Source organism: Mytilus edulis, chromosome 5 (assembly GCF_963676685.1).
Source record: "Mytilus edulis chromosome 5, xbMytEdul2.2, whole genome shotgun sequence".
NCBI classification, from domain to species: domain Eukaryota; kingdom Metazoa; phylum Mollusca; class Bivalvia; order Mytilida; family Mytilidae; genus Mytilus; species Mytilus edulis.
Window position 1 is genome coordinate 41,813,134 of NC_092348.1, and position 21,950 is coordinate 41,835,083.

A 21,950-nucleotide genomic window follows, 5' to 3' on the forward strand; every position below is an offset into this window, starting at 1 on the left:
ATTGTCCAGAAAAATCTATTTTCCCCCTTTTTTGTGCCTAATAAATTCCAAAACATTTTGAGCCATAACCCCCCCCCCCCCCCCCCCCTTTCCAAAGTCAATACTAACCATCCCTTCATGGTATTGAAACTTGTGGAATAATTTCAGAGAGATTCATACAAGTAAACACAAGTTATTGTTTAAAAAGTGCAAAAGTGTTCATTTTGGGCCCCTTTTTGGCCCCTTATTACTTAACTATTGGGACCATTACCCCCAAAATTAATCCCAGTCTTCCTTTACTGGTATTGAACCTTTTGCTAAAAAAATATAGAGATGCATTCACTAAAACTAAAGTTATTGTCCGCAAACTAAATGCGTCTTCGGACGACGACGACGCAGACGACGACAACGACGACATGATAGCATTATACGACGCAAAAAAAAACATTTTCCGGTCGTATAAAAACGAATTACAAAATCTGATAAAACGATTTCCACCAATTCGTTATCACAATTTTAATCTGTTATAACGAATTATAAAATTCATGATAACGATTTAAATTCGTGATTTCGAATTCAAATTATATGTTTGGGAGGTCCTAAATGGGCTTCCGTAAGCTTCAATTTAAATGAATGAATGTTATTATCATAAACTAGTTCATAGCTACACCGGTCATTTTTACAGAGAAAATCACAGTTCATAGGGGGAAAAAATTTAATATACATATAATACCTTTATTTACATTTGTTTTCAAAATAAGCTTTCTGCACAATTTCTAATGTTTGTTTGTATATCGACCAATTGTCACTAATCATCCTTACCAAGAAGAATAAACACTGATTAGAAGGAGATAATACATAAGTATGTACTAATATAGCTATAAAAAGGTTAACACATTATATTTATATAGCTGAAAATAGGCAGCTAAATGGTCAATTATATGTATTATTATAAAAATGGAGTATTTTGACAATGAAAATAGCAATCTCGGTTGTAAATATATGTATACGTTAGTGATTCTTTTTTTTTTCGTTTCTTATAAATAATTAATACATATCATATCAGCTGAATTTATATAAAGCCATTCAATTAATGTCGAAATCTAAAAAAAAATGTGCAGTGTGTCTACTCAAATTATAAATAGTTTACTGTATTTATTACCTGTAATAAGTTTGACAGAATTATAATTTGTCAATTGCTTGATATTCATGCCTTTTAAATTCTTTTAGAGTTATTCTGCTAATTTGTATAGACTAATCAATAACATGGGGAAAAAACTAATGTTCTACATCGAATTGATGTCACGTGTTATATACATTTGTTGACCTTAACAACCACTCCATTATAAATAACTATATACATATTTATATATACTTCTACCCTGTTTATTTATTCATGCATGAACGTATCCAGTCATTGTGACCAACAAATAAAGATGACTGTTATATTTCATTATTTTGGAGGTTTACTATTATGTAATGTCTTTACTGCCTAGTACATAAAAGGTAAGGTGTAGATTATTTATGTGTTCTATCATTGTTTGCGTATATACAATAATTCAAAATAAAATCAATATCCAAAATTTAATTAATGTTCACCTTGCGAGTTATACATTACATACATGTACAGGACTTAAAGAGAGGTTATTTAACGTTTGGTGTTTGTTTTAATATTTTTCTTGATATATATCTGGAGTCAGTTTCACAAAAAAACTTACGATTAAGATTTTAGTCTTAGTGTTTAATGTTTTTAAATGTATGCTGTTATTCCCAGTTTATCCATATATATTTGTGTTGATATTCCGTATCTATTTACTCTTGTATCACATGCCTATAGCTTGCTGCTTAGTTTCCCATATATGATCTGGCATATCCCATCTCGGTATTGCATGTCTATTTACTCTAATCTGGTTGCGTCTATTTTCAATAAAGCAAGGTAGGCAAAATACTATACTTTTTAACACGATCTGCGCGTTACACACAAGAAGAGAATACCATTTATCGTCTGTATATTCTCTTAGTTTTCTTAAATACACACCAAACTGTAGTTTCAAAACGATATGATAACATTTAGGGACATTTTTAAGCTTCCTTTCTACTCACTTTGATACAGACGAGAATATTTCACTAAAACGCGCTTAAAATATTTTTACTTGGTGGAAAAAGGGGGGATTTTTTTGTAATTTTTATGCATGAGTTTGACAAAGAAAATAATATTTTTGAAGGCCTGACTCGGAGGCAGGGAATGTCCACTCTTTCCGTTTAATGGTTTTTGATTATGATCATCGTTTTCTTTTATATTACAAAAATTATTTAACTAAAAGTATTAAATATGAACTCATCGTAATAATCTCTGTATAACTCAAATGAATTACATTCCATCCTGTTTTTGATAAAAGAAATATCTTGTTAAATGATAAAAGTATTTTTATTGGCAATCTCCCTCATACTTACTATTCAGCCAAACGTAACTGACATAGACAAATGACCAGCGGTGGTTATACGAATACATTCTACATTTTTCATTTATTAGTGTTGAAAAACTGGATAGATACACATCCTTTACAAAGTAGGTTAGATTTTCAAATTATTCGTTTTTCCTACCAATATAAATACTAACGACTTTCAAAAGCTTTTTATAGATTATCAGATTTCAAATATCAAGTATATAATATAATAATTAATTTTTGACTTTATGATTAACACCGGTGTATAAGATCAGAACATGTACATTCTATGTTTTTATATTGTTCTGAATTTTTTAAAAGGTGTTATGTAATTATTTTCTTTTAAATGAAATAGTATTGAACGTGTTGAAAGGTTTATATCCAATTTTCTATAACCCATAAGAAATAGAAAACAGTATAAATGAATTTGTATAAAGAATATAAAAAGGTATATGTTTGGTCGACAAAATTAAATACCAGTGACAAAAGAAAACTCTTAAGAAATCGCTGGCATGTGAATTAACTGATTATCATGTCTAGGATTTTTTATTTGCATTGTTATTTAGCAACTATAATCACTGGGGTAAAGCTGATGACCGTAACTGCATTCACGGTCATCCCAAGATGTCGGATGAAAAATTAGGTCAGTATCTGTATTGTCTGTTAAGGTGTTTCTATAGCATTTTCCTTACAAATCATACATTTCAACGATGTAAATTCATAAAAGATCCACACGGAAATCACTAATTACTACCGAGAAATGTGCATGAAACAGGAATTTCGATTTGAAAAATTCGCTCAGATGACCGTAAATCACAATCGAGATGACCGTAACAGAATCAGCGATTCATAACAAGGGTGACCGTAATTGGTTTTAAGATGACCGTAATTTGTAAATGATGACCGTAACTTATAAAGGATGACCGTCATTTCTAAGAAATATCCGTATTTATATAACTACCTTTTTGTATCCAATGAAGTTAATCGTGTTGGTATAAACGTATTACTATGAGAGTATTATCCTATAAGAAACTAAGACGTGCTTCAAATGCATAGTTCACCATATGTATCTTTTTTACAGTACAGGGTTGAATTTATTTTTAAAATGAATTTGCAACAAGACATGCACATGATGATGAACAAGTGGGGAAACCATGCAACAAAAGCGCGAAAAAATTACACCTTACAAGTATGATGAAAAAAATGCGGTGCACAGCTTCCAACTACAAGACAAAAGATTTTTTTTTATTTCTGGGATAATAAATACACATTTTTTAAAATGCCAATTCATGAACACCTATTGATATTATATCGTCTTCCATTTTGTCGTGCAGATAAAAAAAAAAACAGAAAATATTTTGAAAATATCATACGACTAAACTAGTGATGGTGATCTGCAGCAAAGTAGATCCTTAAAAGAGTCTTGTACGAATAGCGTATCACAAGGGGAAACGTTGTCAATTTGTATATATACAGAAATGTTATTCATACAGTCAGGATTCTACTTCGTCAAAATTATTTCCCCATTACGCCAGGCAGTTCATTCACAATCGTAGAAATGGAAGCCATTGTAGGGATGACGCGCTGCCAATTTTGCTTTTGAAACCCGATAAATTTATCCACATAGCACCATTACGTACGATCCTTATATGTCAGTTGTATTTTAAAAGATAAATGTATGTACTAGCTAATGAGCATCAGTAAATGATCTTGTCTGCATTGATTCAACTTAAAACTGTTGTCTAATCGGATGTCAGGTGGAATTTTCGAAAATTCTTCAACATTTAAAAACAAATCTGATTATATATTTCATGGAAGGGCAGACTAAAAATTTTCAGTGGTTGAAGATTATAAACCCTAGTTATCACACACACAAAAAAAATATTTTTTCGAAGATATGCATTTTCATCATCCAAATTAAAAGACTGTCGTAAAGTACTTTTAGAAAAAAATAGCTATTTGAACACACCTACTCTGTTTTTGTGATTCATTAGATAGGTATTTCACTTGACCCATATATTTCATCTTTTCGTACTGTCATTTGTTTACGTTATAAAGTCAACCTTTAGCTTTGATATATAAAAATTATAGAATCAGAAGCGAGATGCTATATCAAATACTCTTGCTTTGTACGTTTTTATTTTAAGACAAAATATACAAATCAAACACGCCCTAACATAAAAAGGTACACTCGATTTTCTCTTTTCGGTACAATCGTTACCTGTTTTGGGGAATTTTTTCTTGATTCCCATAATGGAAGGGCAGACAAGAAAATTTCTGAACTATTAGATTGATATGTTCTCCGTCCGTAGTAAAAAAAAATCGGAGGTTTTACATTTTCTACATCTTACTTAAAGTACCCTTGTCGTCGACTTGATATCTTATTGTTGTGCATTACTATGTAATAGATAAATTGAAAACTTATGCAAATGGTGTTTTTAAAATTAAACACTTCGTAATTGAGAAGAAAATTGTCGTTTTATTTTTTTCTAATAACTTTTAAAAATTTTGTTACTATAGTAATTAAACATTACAGTAAACATTTATCGCCTTCTCTAACAAAGAGCTACGATTCTTTTGTTCTGTTTCAACTTGGTTTCCGCCTGCATATATCAAGACAAATTAAGATTTTAATCAGCTTCCTCTGGAACCATTACCGAATATTCATGCATAAAATTGAGAAAGGAAATGGTGATGTATGTATTATTAATGTTTTTTATGCTTCATTTATGAACATTTTGTTTTTCTGGTCTGTGCCGTGCATTCGTCCGTTCGTCTGTTCGTTTATCCGTTTGTCCAGCTTCAGGTTAAATCAACTTGAAACTTAGTACACGTTTTCCCTATGGTATGATCTTTTAAATTCTAATGCCAAATTACAGTTTTATCCCATTTTCACGGTCCACTAAACATAGAAAATGATAGTGTAGATGAGGCATCTGTGTACTAGGGACACATTCATGTTTCTTCAAATTTTCGTCGTATCGCTGTCAATTTGTATTAAAATTTTAACGTCGTTATCAATAAATATTTCATTGTTTACGAGAAATATGCAATTTACTATCATTGTCATGAACCCAAAATACGGCCAATAGTTTAAAAAAAGAAATTTATGAAACATATTTATATCCGCTAACCGAGCCCCTATTGAAATCGACAAACTCAACAAAAAGCTTTGAATTCTAGTACGGATATTTCTTAGAATTGACGGTCGTCCTTTATAAATTACAGTCAGCCTTTACAAATTACGGTCATCCTTTACAAGTTGCGGTCATCTTTTTACCAATCACGGTTATCTTTGTTATATGTTACGGTCATCTTGAAAATATTTTGATTAGGATTTACGGTCATCTTAACGATTTTTTCAAATCGAATTTCCCATTTCATGCACATTTCTTGGTAGTAATTTGTGATTTCCGAGTGATTCTTTTATGAATTTACGTCGTTTCAATGTATGATTTGTAAAGAAAATGATATAGAAACACTTTAATAGGCAATACAGAAACTGACCTAATTTTTCATCCGACATCTTGGGATGACCGTGAATGCAGTTACGGTCATCAGCTTTACCCCAGTGATAATGACTCTTTAACTACTTACATTGAAGGTAGAATGTCTCTATGATTTTCTAAAAATTCAACCACTTTTTGTTTTGCGGTTCGGGAACTACTTTGGCTGTGAGGGTTGTATATATTTAAACAACCACGCCTATATTTGGAATGGTAATACTATGACCAGGGAGATATAGCTTCGTTCTCTGCTAGTGAAAAAACAATTGCACCAAATTTGTCGGTCGAAAGGCAAAATATCAACAGCCCTCCACGTTTAATTGACAGAGCAAAGGAGTAGGTCCGGTAAGGACTGATTTTGGCCTCAAATTTCAGGTTCATCTGACGAAAAAATTTGACCACTTTTTAAACACTTAGGTGTGTATTTCATTTGAACCAATTAGTTTATGTGAAAGATTTTAACTGATTTAGTTATTAAAAACGATCCGATTCAAGCTCAAATATGAAAAATTTACCTAATATGCCGAAAAATGTCACTTTTCATGCAGATGGTTTTTGTCAAAAATAAAAATGGCCGCTTTCGTGTTCATCCCCAACCGTTATGTACAGTTCGCTAAAAGTTAAGCACCACTGATATATAACTGGCAATACTTTTCTAACTATTGCGAAAAAAATATTTATGTTTGGTGTTTTGAATTGCCTTTAACATACACTAATAAAATTCATTAGACCAAAAAGATTGAACTCCGATAAAGCAGTCAAGCAATTTTTTATTAAACGGAATCTGCGCGTTTACAAATACACTGTTTCTTCAGGTAGTCGTGTTAGTGTGCGACCATTGGTCCGTCGACTTCATAGAGGCAACCGAAGAGCAAGTCGGATTGTCAAAAGACATGCCCCAACAGGCATGCACTTTACAGACATGTTTCAATAGGAGAATGACTATCTGTGCTCGAACATGAGAAGCTGACAAATCACTCATTGGTCAGATGAGAGTCGGTTTATGTTTCAACCAGTAGACGCCATAATACGAATTTCGCGATGCAATAATACGGCCTATGACCAAAACAACATTTGTCCAATGATTTCATTCGGTCCTGTTGGTGTTACAGTACGGGGTTGCTTCTTATACCGTTGTTAGCCGGGTATTCATATCCTGCAGGGTCACATTAACGGACAGACATACAGAGATTTAGTGCCTAAAACATTGTAGTCTTTCATTTTGATAATCCCCCCAGTTGCGTCAGCATGGTCACGACCCTTGAACATGGACGACAACGCTAGACCACACAGGGCAAGGATTGTAACCGAGTCCAAAGAGCAAATATCCATTTACACTATCTTTTGGCCTTCCATGTTCCCATACATAAACCCTATAGCACATGTCTGGGATGTCATTGGCAGAAATCTCAATCGCAGAGACCAACCTTCACAAAATTTTGTCGATTTAAAAGTGGTAATTGTTGATTAATGGCTTAGATTTCCTCAACTAAAGTTTTAAATGCTTGTAACGAGTCTCAGACGTCGTAAGAGAGGTTGTTACACATGCTATTGACTCAAATGTTGACAACATACCAAAGATTATTTCTAGAAATTTTAATGATATTGGGTGATTAATTGTTTTAAAAAAATAAAATCACCGTGCATTTAAATTCCATTTCTGATTTCTGTAATTTACACTATTTCTATGCACGTAAAACCTAAATGCATATATAGAACGTTCATAACTGACCAAAATTATATTTGTGATGTGTTTATGGTATATGTTAGCAAAATTGCTACATGAACGTTTTCTAATAATTGATATTTGAATTGGAAAGAATTTCGATGCAATAAAAATAGGTGGTGCTTAACTTTTTGCGGACTGTATATGTTATATATTATCATCAAATATAACTTACATTTCAATATTAAGGATGAACACGAATGCGACCACTTTCGTTTTATACGGAAACCGTCTAAAATTTTAACTAAAATGCTAAAATTGTGAAGATTTCAGTAATTTAGCATGCCTTAATGGTGTTAGTACCCGATATATGTGCATTGTATTGTCAAAAACAGCCCATATTTATGTAGCAGAAGTATTCTACTGTCCAATAAATAACTAAAAGTTTACATTTTAACAATTTTGTAAAACTGCTATATTTTGGGGCCAAAAAGGGGTCTTACTGGACCTACTCCTTTCTCGCCTTTCATACCGGTCTACCAATGTTGCAGTCTATCTGTTAGGAACATTTATTTGTGGATACGAGATATTTGCCACTGCACACTTACCATACAACATAATTCACGAACATTTTTACCTTTACTCGTAAAAAGTCATATAGGTGTGTACTAAGATATCAACCTTTCATTAAGTAAAACTGAGAAAGGAAATGGGGAATGTGTCAAAGCGACAACAACCCGACCCTAGAGCAGACAACAGCCGATAGCCACCAATGGGTCTTCAATGTAGCGACATGTTTTACTCCTTAAATGCTGCTGATTTGATTTTTGAATCCACTTTTATTTTCATGAAGATATGTTTTTAGTGCGTTGTTTGACATAAAATGTCATGTACAAATACTTCATTTATGCTCATTGTTGTGTGTTGGTTTTTCTTTCGATATTTTACGATTCCGGGATGTTGAGTTTAATATTGGAATAAACAAAGTCGCATGTCATTGTGTAACATAGTTTTATATATACCTCTGTTGCACTTTATGATATATTAACTCTCCGGTATCAGACAAAACCAAATTACCAGATGAACATTAATCTTGTCTTGATGATACACAAAACCAACTGTCCTTGATTAATATTAATTAAGAAGCCAGGAAAATAAGGATGATGTATACTGTAGTATCCAGAACATTGATAACTTTCAATTAACTTATTATTAAAAACATTAGTACCTCACCACGTGCCTGTATTACAGAACCTCTATAGTACAAACATTACCGTTTATTGACAACACTAAACGATCACCTATCTACCGATGTGCATAATTATATAGACATTTTCCTTAACGTATTATTTTCATGAAGTTCTAATAAAACTTATCATTTATAAAAGTGTGTGTTTCTAAACCATAACGTTACAATTATACTCTATGCCAGTGTAGCTTTATACAAATAAATGACAAAATTCAATTGTACGTATGCTTGTATTGATGCATGACGCCTTCTCGTTGCATTGAAGACCTGTTTGTGACCTTCTGCTCTTGTCTGCTCTATGGTCGGGTTGTTATCTCTTTGGCACATTCCCCATTTCCATTCTCAATTTTATAAAAAAAAAAAAAAAAAAAAAAAAGGAGGTAGGGTTCAGCACTGCTGCCTTATATACTATAAGATACTTATAATAAATCGGGGGTGCGAACATGATATAACCATAAATAATTACTTCCTGCATTGATTTTCAGTGTCAGTGGCAAATATTTCATACATGTTCAGAACAAGAATAATCTTGTAAGAGACTGGGAATTTAAACTTCCATTGGAAAAATGAGGATTTTATGGATAGGGATCGAAAACGCTAAAATAGGTCAAACCCAGTAACTGAGTACAATTCACAATCCAAAAGACCTTAATGTCCGCCCTTCGGAGTATCGGGATAACGGGTCGAGTTTTGAACTAGCAGTTTCGGCTGTTGTGTTGTTCATTATCAAAGACCAGCAAACCTTTATGACACGATCTTGAATGACTTTTATTTGCATAAACATATTGACAAGATATATTGCTGACATACATGTATCTTATTATCTTGATTTTTTTTCAGGCGCCTGACTATGCAGTATTCGGAAACATGACATCAATATCCTATACTGTTTAGGAACATACATTACCATCATGGACGAATTAGAGGACACATCTGTTGCATTCAAACCGAGGCGCCAAGTAACATCAAATATATCGGCTGGTTCAGCGTCGGAAGATGGAGACTATAAAGCCCTCAATGAAAAGCGAAAGGTAAAACAATACTGCACCTAAAGCCCTTTTATTTTGAATAATAATATAAATGGCATAAACATGCTTTGATGATAAAAAAAAATCTTGATACTCATTTTAAAACAAGTACAATACAATAACAGAGCAATGAGAGAGACTGATGACACATGCAAAGTTTGCTGCTCTTAAAGTAAAACTGGTCAATTATAATGCATTTTAATTCATTTGTTTATGTTATTAACTGTATTGCCAGTTATAAGCAAAACAAATATATGGAAAAATGAAACTATATTTTGTTGGTGCGTGGAACAGCTTTTCTCAATTAACCTCATCTTGGAACAAATTTGGAAAACAAGGATTACTTGAGGAATATGTTACAGGGGCACGAAGAAATGAGTTAATTCCACCTATGGATTTGAGTAGGCATTCGTATTTTCCCTAAAAAAAATGTTAATCATCCATGCAGAGTTATCGTTCCTTGAGATTGCAAACGTTCTTGTGATATTCTTCCGCATGCGTGTGCATATATATTAATGATTTTTTACTTATATGTATATACATAAAACAAAACATTTCAATATTATCAATTTATCTTTTTTTTTAAGTTTTTGATGAGTATGCATTGAAGAAATGAATTTATAACAATCGATTATGTATGTTAGTTTGCACTTGATGATGTCTACGTATTCATCGTGTTTATAAATTGGTTAAAACCCCAAAACGAATGTTACGTAATTGAAATCTAGGCGATAGCAATACATCGGAATGCCCTCAAAGTCATCCGCTGTGGAAAAAAAAAGAAAAAAAAAAAAAAGAAAGAATCTACACCTTATTATTGTTGCAAGTTGAAAAATACTAGGTGTTTTTAAACATGGAGTCTGGTTTTTATCATTAGTTTCGTTTTTATTTATTTCCAGCTTCTGGCAAGAAATAGACAAAGCTTTGATATTACGATTATTGAAGACTCTGAAACTACAACAGAAAATGCTCCTCAAACTCCGAGTTTAACTCGAAAATCATCTGTTTTAGACCCACAGTATGAAGATTTCAGGAATAAATTGTTTCACTCTGTATCTACCGGAAATGTTGGTGACGTTTCACAGTCCTTGACGTCACTTCCTGCTGCCCTGTCAGTAGCAGACGTCTACCTTCTGGAGCCAGTCACTGACAAAAACATCCTTCATGTCGCTTTGGAAAACAAACAAAGTGCCATGGCAAAACATATTATTGAAAACTGTACCGTAGATCTTCTAAAACAGCGCTACAAAGGTGAAAAGGATTACAAAACCGCCTTGCATTTAATAACTGAGATCAATGAATATGGGCTCGCTAAACTTTTGCTTGAAAAGCTTCGAACTAAAAACGCTAAAATTGATGCAATTAAAGCTGAAACAACCGTTGAGGTTGTAGGTCAACGTCCAAGAAGTCTTTCCTCTTTTCATTTGGCCGCATTCTTAGGTCTTACCGGTCTCGTTAGATTGTACGTTGAGACAGGAATTGATATCAACTTTAGAAATTCCAAACGAGATACAGCTCTTTTGTGGGCATCGCGATGGGGTCACTTGGAAACCGTAAGCTATCTATTGGATCTTAAAGCTGACTGTATGCTAGAGAATGATAAAAATTCTACTGCTCTACACTGGGCAGTACGATATGAACATATTGATGTTGTACGTTTTCTTTTAACCAAAGGTAAAGCGGATGCAAATAAAGAAAGATTGCAAGGTTTGGTTGTGCCAATAGTACTTGCTGCTGCGTTAGGAAATGTTAGGATTGCCGAAGTTTTACTAGAGAATGGTGCAAATCCCAATCACATGATACGTAGCGGAGAAACACCACTCCATGTTGCCGCCAAAGAAGGCAATCCATCAGTTATAGCCGTTTTACTACATCATAAAGCAGACGTGGACCGCCAAGATGACAACGGAAACACTCCACTTATCAATGCTGCGGCAAACGATCATCTTAGATGTATCGATCTGCTTATGAAAGCAGGTGCTGATGCGACAGTAAAAAACCATATGGGATACGATTCTTGGCATTTTGCATTACAAAGTGAAAATGATGAAGTCTTACAGATTGTGTGTAAACATGCAAGAAACTTCAAAATTCCTCACTTAACAGCCGCAAAATTGGGCAAAGATCACAAAATCAAGGTCTTATATCAATCTGGCTTCAACATTAAAGAGGTGGACGACGACAGTAATTCTCTCGTGCACTATGCTTCTTGTTTCGATCAACATCACGTAATAGCGGGATTTCATTCATATGTTGACATAAACATGGTCAATAAAAAAGGAAATACTGCACTACATATAGCTTGCTTGAAAGGACACGTCCAGTCTATACAAACTCTAATAGATGTAAAAGCTAAGGCAGATATAGAAAATAAAGATGGTCAAATCGCTTTACATGTGGCTGCAACGAGTTCTAATACAACACCGGAAATTGCAAAAATATTAGTTGAATACACCATAAAATCGCATGCATGGGAATGTCTTAACTCTATTGACAAAAACAGAGATAATGCACTACATCTTGCAGCCGAAAATGCTCAGCCAGACGTTCTTTGGGAATTCAGATTTGTACGTTTCAAGGATGTTGATCACAAAGGTCACACACCATTGCACGATGCCGTAAGAAAAGGTCACCCTGAAGTTCTTGAAACCATGTTGGATATTTTTGAATCGATGCAACGTGATGCGGATATCAATACGCCAAATAGTCGAAAGGAAACGGTTTTACATTTTGTAGCTTCAGAGGGATTTCAGCAAAGCGTAAGTCGAATTATTTTCCTTGGAGGTGATTTAGCTGCACAAGATATTGATGGAAATACAGTTCTTCACCGTTTAGTTCTTGAGTCTACGGGGACCCGAGTCAATAGTCATTGCAACCCGACTGAAATGCTTGACACTATTTTTAACAGTGTTGTCCGGTGGTGGTGTATGCGTAATGGTCGACAAATACCGAATCAAGCAGACGAAAATTATTTGAAATACAAACGTGATGCTATCTTTCACTTACTATATGATGTAAAGAACAACAAACATTTGTGTGTCCTTGGATTAGCTTGTTATCAAGCAGCTCATGGAATTCTATCAGACTTGATGCAGATAGAAGGTGTCACTTCGTTCCGAGAAGAAAATTCTACCCTGTATGATGTCACATATTTCACACCAAAGACAAGTCTTTCTCTGAAGAAACCTTTATTTCGTAAACAATCACAAGTACACCAATCCCCTGCAACTTTGCCAGGCGCGGTTAGGAAGTTCTCTCGTGGGAATCAAAAGTCCACGTCTTTTTTACAGAATCTCGTTACTCATCCTAATAAACAAAATGGTGCCCGAGTATTAAATATCCCACCACTAAAGAAAATGGAGGAAATGTTCAAAACAATTTGTATGGTTACATATCTTACAATGATGGTGTTGCACATCGTTTATATGAGTGTCTTTAGTTACGCCAGCATTACCGCTCTTGGAATGCTCAGAAATAATACAGATGTACCGCATAAGGATCTAATTCTTGTTTATATTTGGGTTCCTCTGGAGCCATTGATTTTTATATTGTACAGTGCAATTTCTGTTATCAGAACGATTAAACGTGGAGATAGACTTAAGTCGTTGTCATGGAAAGTGATTATTTCATTTCTTATTTTTTCTATTTTGACAATCATATGGGTCTTTCTCATTGGCTATAGAAATACAAACAACGATTATGTGCTTGCTGTCGTCCTATGTTTTGGATGGTTGTCAACCGTTGCATTCACAGGTGGCATCAAAGGCATTCATTATTTCTGGCGCATGCTTAAAAATATGATAGTGAGGGACATCTTCCGGTTCGTGGTATTCTACGCAATAGTTTTGTTTGCGTTTTCATTTGCATTTCATGCAGTCTTCCAAATATCCCAGACAATTGTAGATACCTATCCGACACCCGGAGATACATTATTCATGGTTTTCAATCTAATGATCGGAATGGCTGAATTGTTTGATGAAAGTTACAAAACTGGAATGGAATCTGTAGGCAGATCTACCTTGTATAGCAAGGTCCTCTATATGTTTTACATCGTATTATCAACTATCATTCTTTTGAACCTTCTTATAGCCATGATGAATGATTCATACTCGAGTATTTTAGCTCAGGAGAGAGTGATCTGGCGAATAGATGCCGTTGATATAGGAATCAAACTCGAAAAGACAGTCCCTTGGCTTACCAATCCTTTTAATTGGCTCGAAAAAAAGACTCTCGGTGATGAAAACTCTGACAATATAAGCGAGCGGTGGTACGTCCGAGTCGTGGATGGTGAGATGGAAACAATCGAGAAAAAACACGAAACCTCGATGGCTGAATATATAAAAATTGAACTCGACCAACAAGTTAAAAGCATAGATAAACGTGTAACCGGACTTGAAAAAAATGTAAAAGAAACACATAGAAAATTAGAAGAAACAACATGTAAACTGGATAAGATTATTGAATATTTTTCGCGAAAAAAAGAAAAGAAAGAAAGAAAAAAGAAGAAAAAAGTTGAAAGTTAATATGTCATGTTGCATTAGCCAGATATTACTTGTTATTTAATTACATATATGGGTTATATTAATTTTGAGGATGGTATTTTTTTTAATAAAAAAAAAATATATGAGATTATCCTAAAATCAGTTTATTTATTATCAGCGACATTTAGAAAAAAAATATAGAGATATACGTTATAAGATTCCCGGGTAAGATTACCAATGAAACTGTTACAAGATTTAAAGTACAATTGTCAACAATGTGAACAACAATCACCGGAGAACCTTTAACAATGAGCAAATACTTTAATACAGATATCTGACGGTGGATAGGCACATAAATAATGATAGGTTAAAACATGAGTTACTGTTTAACCTGCCAATACATGTATCATACAAATCAGGAAAGGACTCATCATCAGATCGATACTAAGTACAAAAACAAATGAAAAATGACAAAAAGACACAAAGTAATTACTGAAAATGGGTGTAAATCCACATTTATAAGGCTTTTTCTCGTTTGAATTGTTTTACATTTGTCATTTAGGGCCAGTTTAGATGACTATGGTGATTCATAATGGGTTTGCTCATTGTTGACGGCTGTACGGTGACCAACATTTAATTTTTGTGTCATTTGGTCTTGTGGAGATTTGTCTCATTGGCAACCATAACCACTTCTTCTTATTTAAACAGTCGAACGGATTAAGTGTATTTTTTTTATACACAGCTCTTGTCAAAATATAAGACATAGTATTGGCAGGAAGTTAAGCAAAGGGCTGTTTATAACTTTTTAGTTCTGTATTAAAGGATTTGAAATACAGCTATAGTTGGCCATGGTGTTGATTAAGACAGGATTCAAATATCTCACTTCATTGTTTAAATTAAATAAGCCGAAATTAAAAAAAATTAAGAAAAATATATTATTATATTACATGTATAAGCTCCGAACTGTGAAAGTAACGAACCGGGAATATATTTCAAAGAAAGGCAGCGATCACACTATTTGCGATAAATACATTGAATAACAGTTATGATCTACAGACAGGGACTAATATTCACATTCAATTAGTGCACGTTTAGGCTTTAGAAGCAATTGTTTTCCTCGAATATGACCTACCGAATTATAGTATTCATCGGGTTTGTCACTTCATGAGCAGCAAGACGGGTGCCACATGTGAAGCAGGATCTGTTCACTGGAGCACATGAGATCACTCCGGCTCCGTCTTTATTTGTTTCTATGTTGGTTTAGTGTGCTGTTGTCTTTTCGTCGTTTTTTTCTTTTTCTTCTCGTTATTACCATGGCATTGTCAGTTTGTTTTCGACTTATGAGTTTGAATTGACTTTTTTGAGGGGTATATTTTGCCTCTCTTTCGTTTTGGGAAATGGCAAAACACATTTTAAGCTACACTTTAAAGTCGACATGTGGGATAATCTTTCCAAATTCAGGTAAATAACGTGAAAAATATTTATATTTTAAAATACTAGTATATGAATTTCCGATGTGTTATAATAACTTTCCATAAAATTATCTCGGTTTTTTTTTCTACCCATTCCGTTCACCGGACCGTGGCTGTTCCCTTCTCACCATGGGTTCGTGAGAGTGGGATTTTGAGAAATACAATTCTTGAAAGCATTTGCTATTATTTAACACTATTACAAACAGCTATGTTAAGGTGTAAAAGGTATATCCAATTTATTTTCTCAAAGATTTCCCAACTTTTTAACCCAATCCTCGTTTCGGTTATTAAGATCTTTTAAGATATTTTCGCCGAGAAAAAGCCCAGATATTCTGTTTTCTGTCAATCATTTCACAGATGCGGATCCAGGATTTTGAAAAGGGGAGGGTCAAGCTAAACACGATAGGAGTGAAATAAGTATAATTATGCAATAATGTAGGGTTTTAATATTTGTAATGCTAATACATTGAATATATCTTTTTATAAATAATTAAGAACTTTGGTGACGTATTTACGTAGAATATTTGAAAGATCTCTTTAACTTTATAAGACTGAAATTGATTCGGAATTTGATTTAAGGAGGTGTGGCATTTGAATTCATCCCACCTTGTCTCGGATTGTTTGGTGATTACATTTACGCTATTTTTTTTTTTACAAAATCCAACCTTTCATTTGCGCCTAAAAATAATAAACAGCTGTGCCATGAGCGCATTATACGCTCTTCTTCTGTGTGTGAAGTTTTATGTACACACAATCATGATCATAAAAAGTTTCTGAGATACGGCGTGACATGTGAAAACCCCCCTTTTTTACAAAAAACTCAATAATCTCATTTTCACCATTTTCAAAAATAAAATTATGAATCATCACCAAAAAATATACAGATCTTTAGATTAATATTACTAAGAAGTTTGTAAAGTTTTAAGCAATACTCATCAATGGTTTTTGAGATACGGTGCGGCATGTGAACACCCCCTTTTTCTTTTACAAAAATCTCAATAACTCAAAAAATAAAATTTTGAGTAATCACCAAAAAGTATACAGATCTTAAGATTAATATAACTGTGTGTAAAGTTTTAAGCAATACTCATTAATCATTTTTGAGATACAGCGCGACATGTAAAAAAACTCCACTCTGTTTTAGTTATATAGTCCCATAACTCAAAAAGTTTAAATCTCATTTTCACCAAAAAATATACAGATCGTTTGATCATCATAAGAAACAACTATCTTAAGTTTCATGACATGTGGGTATGTGGTTCTCAAGTTATGGTGTGACATGTGGACTCCAGAGACACTGGAAATTTGCTTAATTGTATACCATAATACGTCCTATTCTTTTTTAAGTACTCCCCTTTTTTCAAGGGTGATTAAGTGAGTTCATTCATTTCGAATATAAAACTAAAACTAAGTCACTTAAGTTTAAAATTATAAATAGCGTTAAAATGTTAATTTTTGTTTGGTGGTCCAGTTGTCAAGATGGACATTGTCAAATCTAAGAAAAACATGCCATTTTCTCATTGAATTGCATCATATTTTTCATGTCTGGTAATGTATAGCTTGCTGTTCGGTGTGAGCCAAGGCTTCATGTTGAAGGCCATACTTTAACCTATAATGGTTTACTTTTTACAAATTGTGTCTTGGTTGGAGAGTTGTCTTATGCCATATCTTCTTAATTCTATTTTCTCATTGTTGAATGTCGTACGGTTGACTCTAATTGCTTACATTGTCTCATGCCATATCTTCTTAATTCTATTTTCTCATTGTTGAATGTCGTACGGTTGACTCTAATTGCTTACATCCCATGTACTTTAGTGGATAGTCACATTAGCAATCATACTGACTCTCCTTATTTTTATTTAATGGAAATACGTCTGTATTTGTTTTAAGACCACTTACAGGTTATCTAATTAGTACATCATGCTTGCTTTTTAGGTTAATCTGTTAATTTGTAACAGAACTGAATTGAAACATTGTTATGAAAAGTCATTTTCTTCAGAACTAATCAATGTCTAAGACTACTATTGTTATAGTAGTCTCAGTCAATGTATAACGCTTTCATCATGTTTATGACTTATTTCGGATGAATTTGTTTTATCATGCATTAAAATGTTTTAAAGGTATTATTAAAAGTTGCATATGAATGTATTGCTATAGGGAGCTATACCATTTGATTTTTATGAGGGGGTACTTGGATGAAATGTTGTCCTGCATTTTTATTTATTTGTAATCTCTGTCCTGTATTTCTTTATTAGTTTATCCCGACTTTTTCTATATAAATTGTCATTCTGCATTATTGTTTTTGCAAAATTGCTAATCCTGCATATTTATTTTTTAATTTCGTCCCAGCAAATGAAATGCCAATTGGCACAAAAGTGAAGCACCGGTGATACATGTAATGGCAGTTGTCAATCATTTAAAAGATATATAAATATGTGCTACTTTGGTTTGGTTTGGAAGGCCGGTGCCAGTTTATCCTTAAAAAAATACTATAAAAATTCATATCTGTATTTCTTACAATCTTATCCATAGTGAATGCTTCGTAAAACCTCGTATAATTTATTTTCAGTAAATACCAAAATTATTATTTTAGCATTGCATATGAATAAAAGGCTTGGGAATACTTCATGATACAGTAATCCTACAAAAAAATAACAAGAGTGCATACGCTGAAATGTCTCGCCTCCTTTACTAATCATTGATATTATGTTGATAGTCCTAAATATAAAACTTTATTACAATGGTCACATAAAATTAACATTAACTAAGACAACGAGTACACACACTGAAATGTCTCACCTTTACTAATCATTGATATCATGTTGATAGTCCTAAATATAAAGCTTTATTGCAACTTTCACATAAACTTATCATTAACCAAGAAAACTGAAAATTGACCAATGAACCACGAGAAATAAGGTCAGTCAGATGAACCATGCCAGGCAGACATGTACAGCTAACAATAATCTTCCATACATCAAATATAGTTGACCTATTGCATATATATTGTAGTATTAGAAAAGAAGACCAAAGCTCAAAAACTTAACTTTGACCAGTGAACCATGAAAATGAGGTCAAGGTCAGAAGAAACCTGCCAGCTAGACATGTACACCTTTCAATCATTCCATAAACCAAATATACCGTAGAAGACCTATTTGATACAGTATAAGAAAAACAGACCAAAACACAAAAACATAACTATAACCACTTAACCATGAAAATGAGATCAAGGTCAGATGACACCTGCCAGTTGGACATGTAGTACACCTTACAGTCCTTCCATACAAGGAATATACTAGACCTATTGCCTATAGTATCCGAGATATGGACTTGACCACCAAAACATAACCTTGTTCAACGATCCATGAAATGAGGTCGAGGTCAATTAAAATCAAAGTGATGGATATCACTCATGGAAAGATTAGAAGAGTAGTTTGAATTATTTCATATTAAGGTATGGTGGGGAAAAATGAACATTTATAAAGTACTATTGCTGAAAATTGCATTTACACCAGGTCTTTAGAAGGAAACCTGCTTTTCCAGTATGAGGATAAAATGAGCTCAAATTAAATACTATGGGTCTCTTAATTTGCACTATTTTATTTAAACTGCAGTTTATATCTTATCGAAATTATGTTGCCGGTTCTGAAGATGTTTCAAAAAACAAAAAAATGCAAAAATTCTTCTAGTAAATGTTACCAACTATCCTTGTAAGACATAAATCTGGACCAGCAGCTTAAAACTTTAAAGTGTCAACAAAATAAAATTGAAAAATTTTGTTTTGGGGTATTTTGTAAGTTGAAACAGAGGTTATATGGCATTGAAGATTAAAAGTTTTAGAGTGCCTACTGATCAATTTTTAAAGTATTTTTCAACAAGGGCTTTGAAAAACTTATCTTATTGAAATGTGGATTCTTTCTTGATTGGAAAAATATATATTCACTTCTAAAATAGACTTAATGATTGATGGAAAATAAACTAATAAACAAGGGTTTGTTATAATTAAAAGTTTAAAAATTTTTAAACTGTTTCAAGCCAATTCCTGATAAAAAAAATTGTACTAATTTAATTGTTGATTAATTACAGGTGATTATTGGAAATTTATCAAGTAAATTATATTAGGCCTTACTTAAATACCTTTCATTTACTCATATTTATATTCATATTTCATTTTTTTTAAGATCTTGTTAATCCATTTATCATTTATCTTTCAGATATAATTTACAGAATCACTTTATGTAATATAGATCAAAAGTAATTGGCAATAAATAAATCTAGCATCCTTATAAATACCAAACATCTAATATACACATTTGTGTATTCAATTATGAGGTCAAATACTTGTGTATTAAGAATTATATGTATATTGAGTGTTCTGTATAATTATGTAAGACTGAGGTTGATAGGTAATGTGGTCAATTTGATTGGCAGTTTAGGAGGTGGGGCATTGTAATTTAAGGTCCACCTTGTCTCTGATTGTTTACTGATAATGACAGTTGTCAATCATACTAGTTGAATCAATACCCAGTTACCTAATCAAAATGTTTTTTAAAAGCCTGCACATCAACACACCTTAATGACATACATTTTTGAATGAACTGCTCCAATAATATACCCAGTTTTTTTCAGTTTATATGTGTAGTAAATGCACACACATGAGAACCATAGGGAACTATATTTCAGTGTGAATACATTTAGCAACAGTAGCTAACCTGTCCTGTTGTTAGGGAGGCCGGTGCCTAAGTAAAGATTTAGAACAAGTTCTAATCTTTCCAAAAACTGTCTGACAGGCATAAGAACCTTGCAAGGTACACATTTACGGGTTTACCAAATATAGTTATCCTCTTACTTATAATAAGGGAGAATTCAACAATACAAAAACTTTTTTTTTAAGTAGTCACTGAACCATGAAAATGAGGTCAAGGACAGTGGACATTTAACTAACAGAAACTTCGTAACATGAGGCATCTATATACAAAGTATGAAGCATCCAGGTCTTCCTTCTATAATATAAAGCTTTTGAGAACTTAGCTAACGCTGCCCCCAGCTTGATCCATATCCCTATGTTGAGATTTCTGTGACAAAAGTCATAGGCTTGACAAAAAACATGACACACAATGTTGATACATGAAAATAAGGTCAAGGTCTAATGAAACCTACCAGACATACATACCTTACATAATACCAGACACCAAATATTGTTTCTCTATTGCTATATAAGTATTTAAGAAATAAACAAAAATTAACATTTTCCAATGAACAATGAAATAAAGGTAAAAAAGGTAAAGGTCAGAAGAAAACTGCCAGTCAGATACAATCACTTATTAAAATCATTCCATACAGTACAACAAATATAGTTGCACAATCGATTACAGAATCTGTGATAAGTACATGACCACGAAAACTAAAAATTATTTACTGATCTATGAAATGAGGTTATCTTGTCACTCATAATTTTTTTCCCTCAAGCAGTCATGAATCATGAAAATGAGGTCAAGGACAATGAACATATGACAGACAGAAACTTTGTTAGATAATTTTTTTTCCGTTCGACTACACTTTCAACACTATTGCCCTATTTTGTGCATGTCAGGTTTTAATGATGAAGGAAGCCCTAGTAGCTCGAGTAAACCACTGACCTTTGGAAGAAAAACTGACAATCCTAGTCAATTAAGATAAACAGTTTAGAACGTTGCTGATTTATAATCCCTGTGTCTCACATAGTTGCAGACAAGACATAAAAACAACTATATTAGTCTCAAACAAAAACAAAAAACAAAGAATTTTAGTTTTTTATTTGTTAAATTTATATAAACTCCAAACTTATTTAATAATTGTTGACTTTAAAATATGATCTTTTAAATTAAAAAAAAGTACAATATTTTCAAAAGCTCACAATTAAACACTCTTGATACAGTACTAATTTTTTACACTTCATAACTTTATTTAACAAAAAATACATATTTTAAGATATATATCATGATTTGAATAAGTTTAATGAATTGCTTCTTTGTATGAGCAAGACTCAAAATGGAAAAGTTGTTGAAACCTCATGGGATTAAAAAATAATTTAGCCTATTTATTCAGCACATTACCAAGCTGTTGAAAACATTTTTGCTTCA

At 32.9% G+C, this 21,950-nt stretch overlaps 1 protein-coding gene across 1 annotated transcript; it reads left to right on the forward strand.

Annotated features, from left to right (window-relative positions):
• The first annotated feature begins 1,353 nt into the window (after nucleotides 1–1,353).
• On the forward strand, nucleotides 1,354–14,515 carry LOC139523695 (uncharacterized). Its single transcript, XM_071317904.1, has 3 exons — nucleotides 1,354–1,485; nucleotides 9,688–9,878; nucleotides 10,775–14,515. Exons 2-3 carry the CDS (start codon nucleotides 9,759–9,761, stop codon nucleotides 14,396–14,398), a joined length of 3,744 nt encoding a protein of 1,247 aa, XP_071174005.1. The 5' UTR covers nucleotides 1,354–1,485; nucleotides 9,688–9,758; the 3' UTR covers nucleotides 14,399–14,515.
• The last annotated feature ends 7,435 nt before the right edge of the window (nucleotides 14,516–21,950 follow it).

Excerpts from the sequence above, each read along its gene's own strand:
- LOC139523695 (XM_071317904.1), top strand. The coding sequence starts at position 9,759 with ATGGACGAATTAGAGGACACATCTGTTGCATTCAAACCGAGGCGCCAA. Across the intron at positions 9,879-10,774 it reads CCCTCAATGAAAAGCGAAAG|CTTCTGGCAAGAAATAGACA; the intron begins GTAAAACAATAC and ends ATTTATTTCCAG.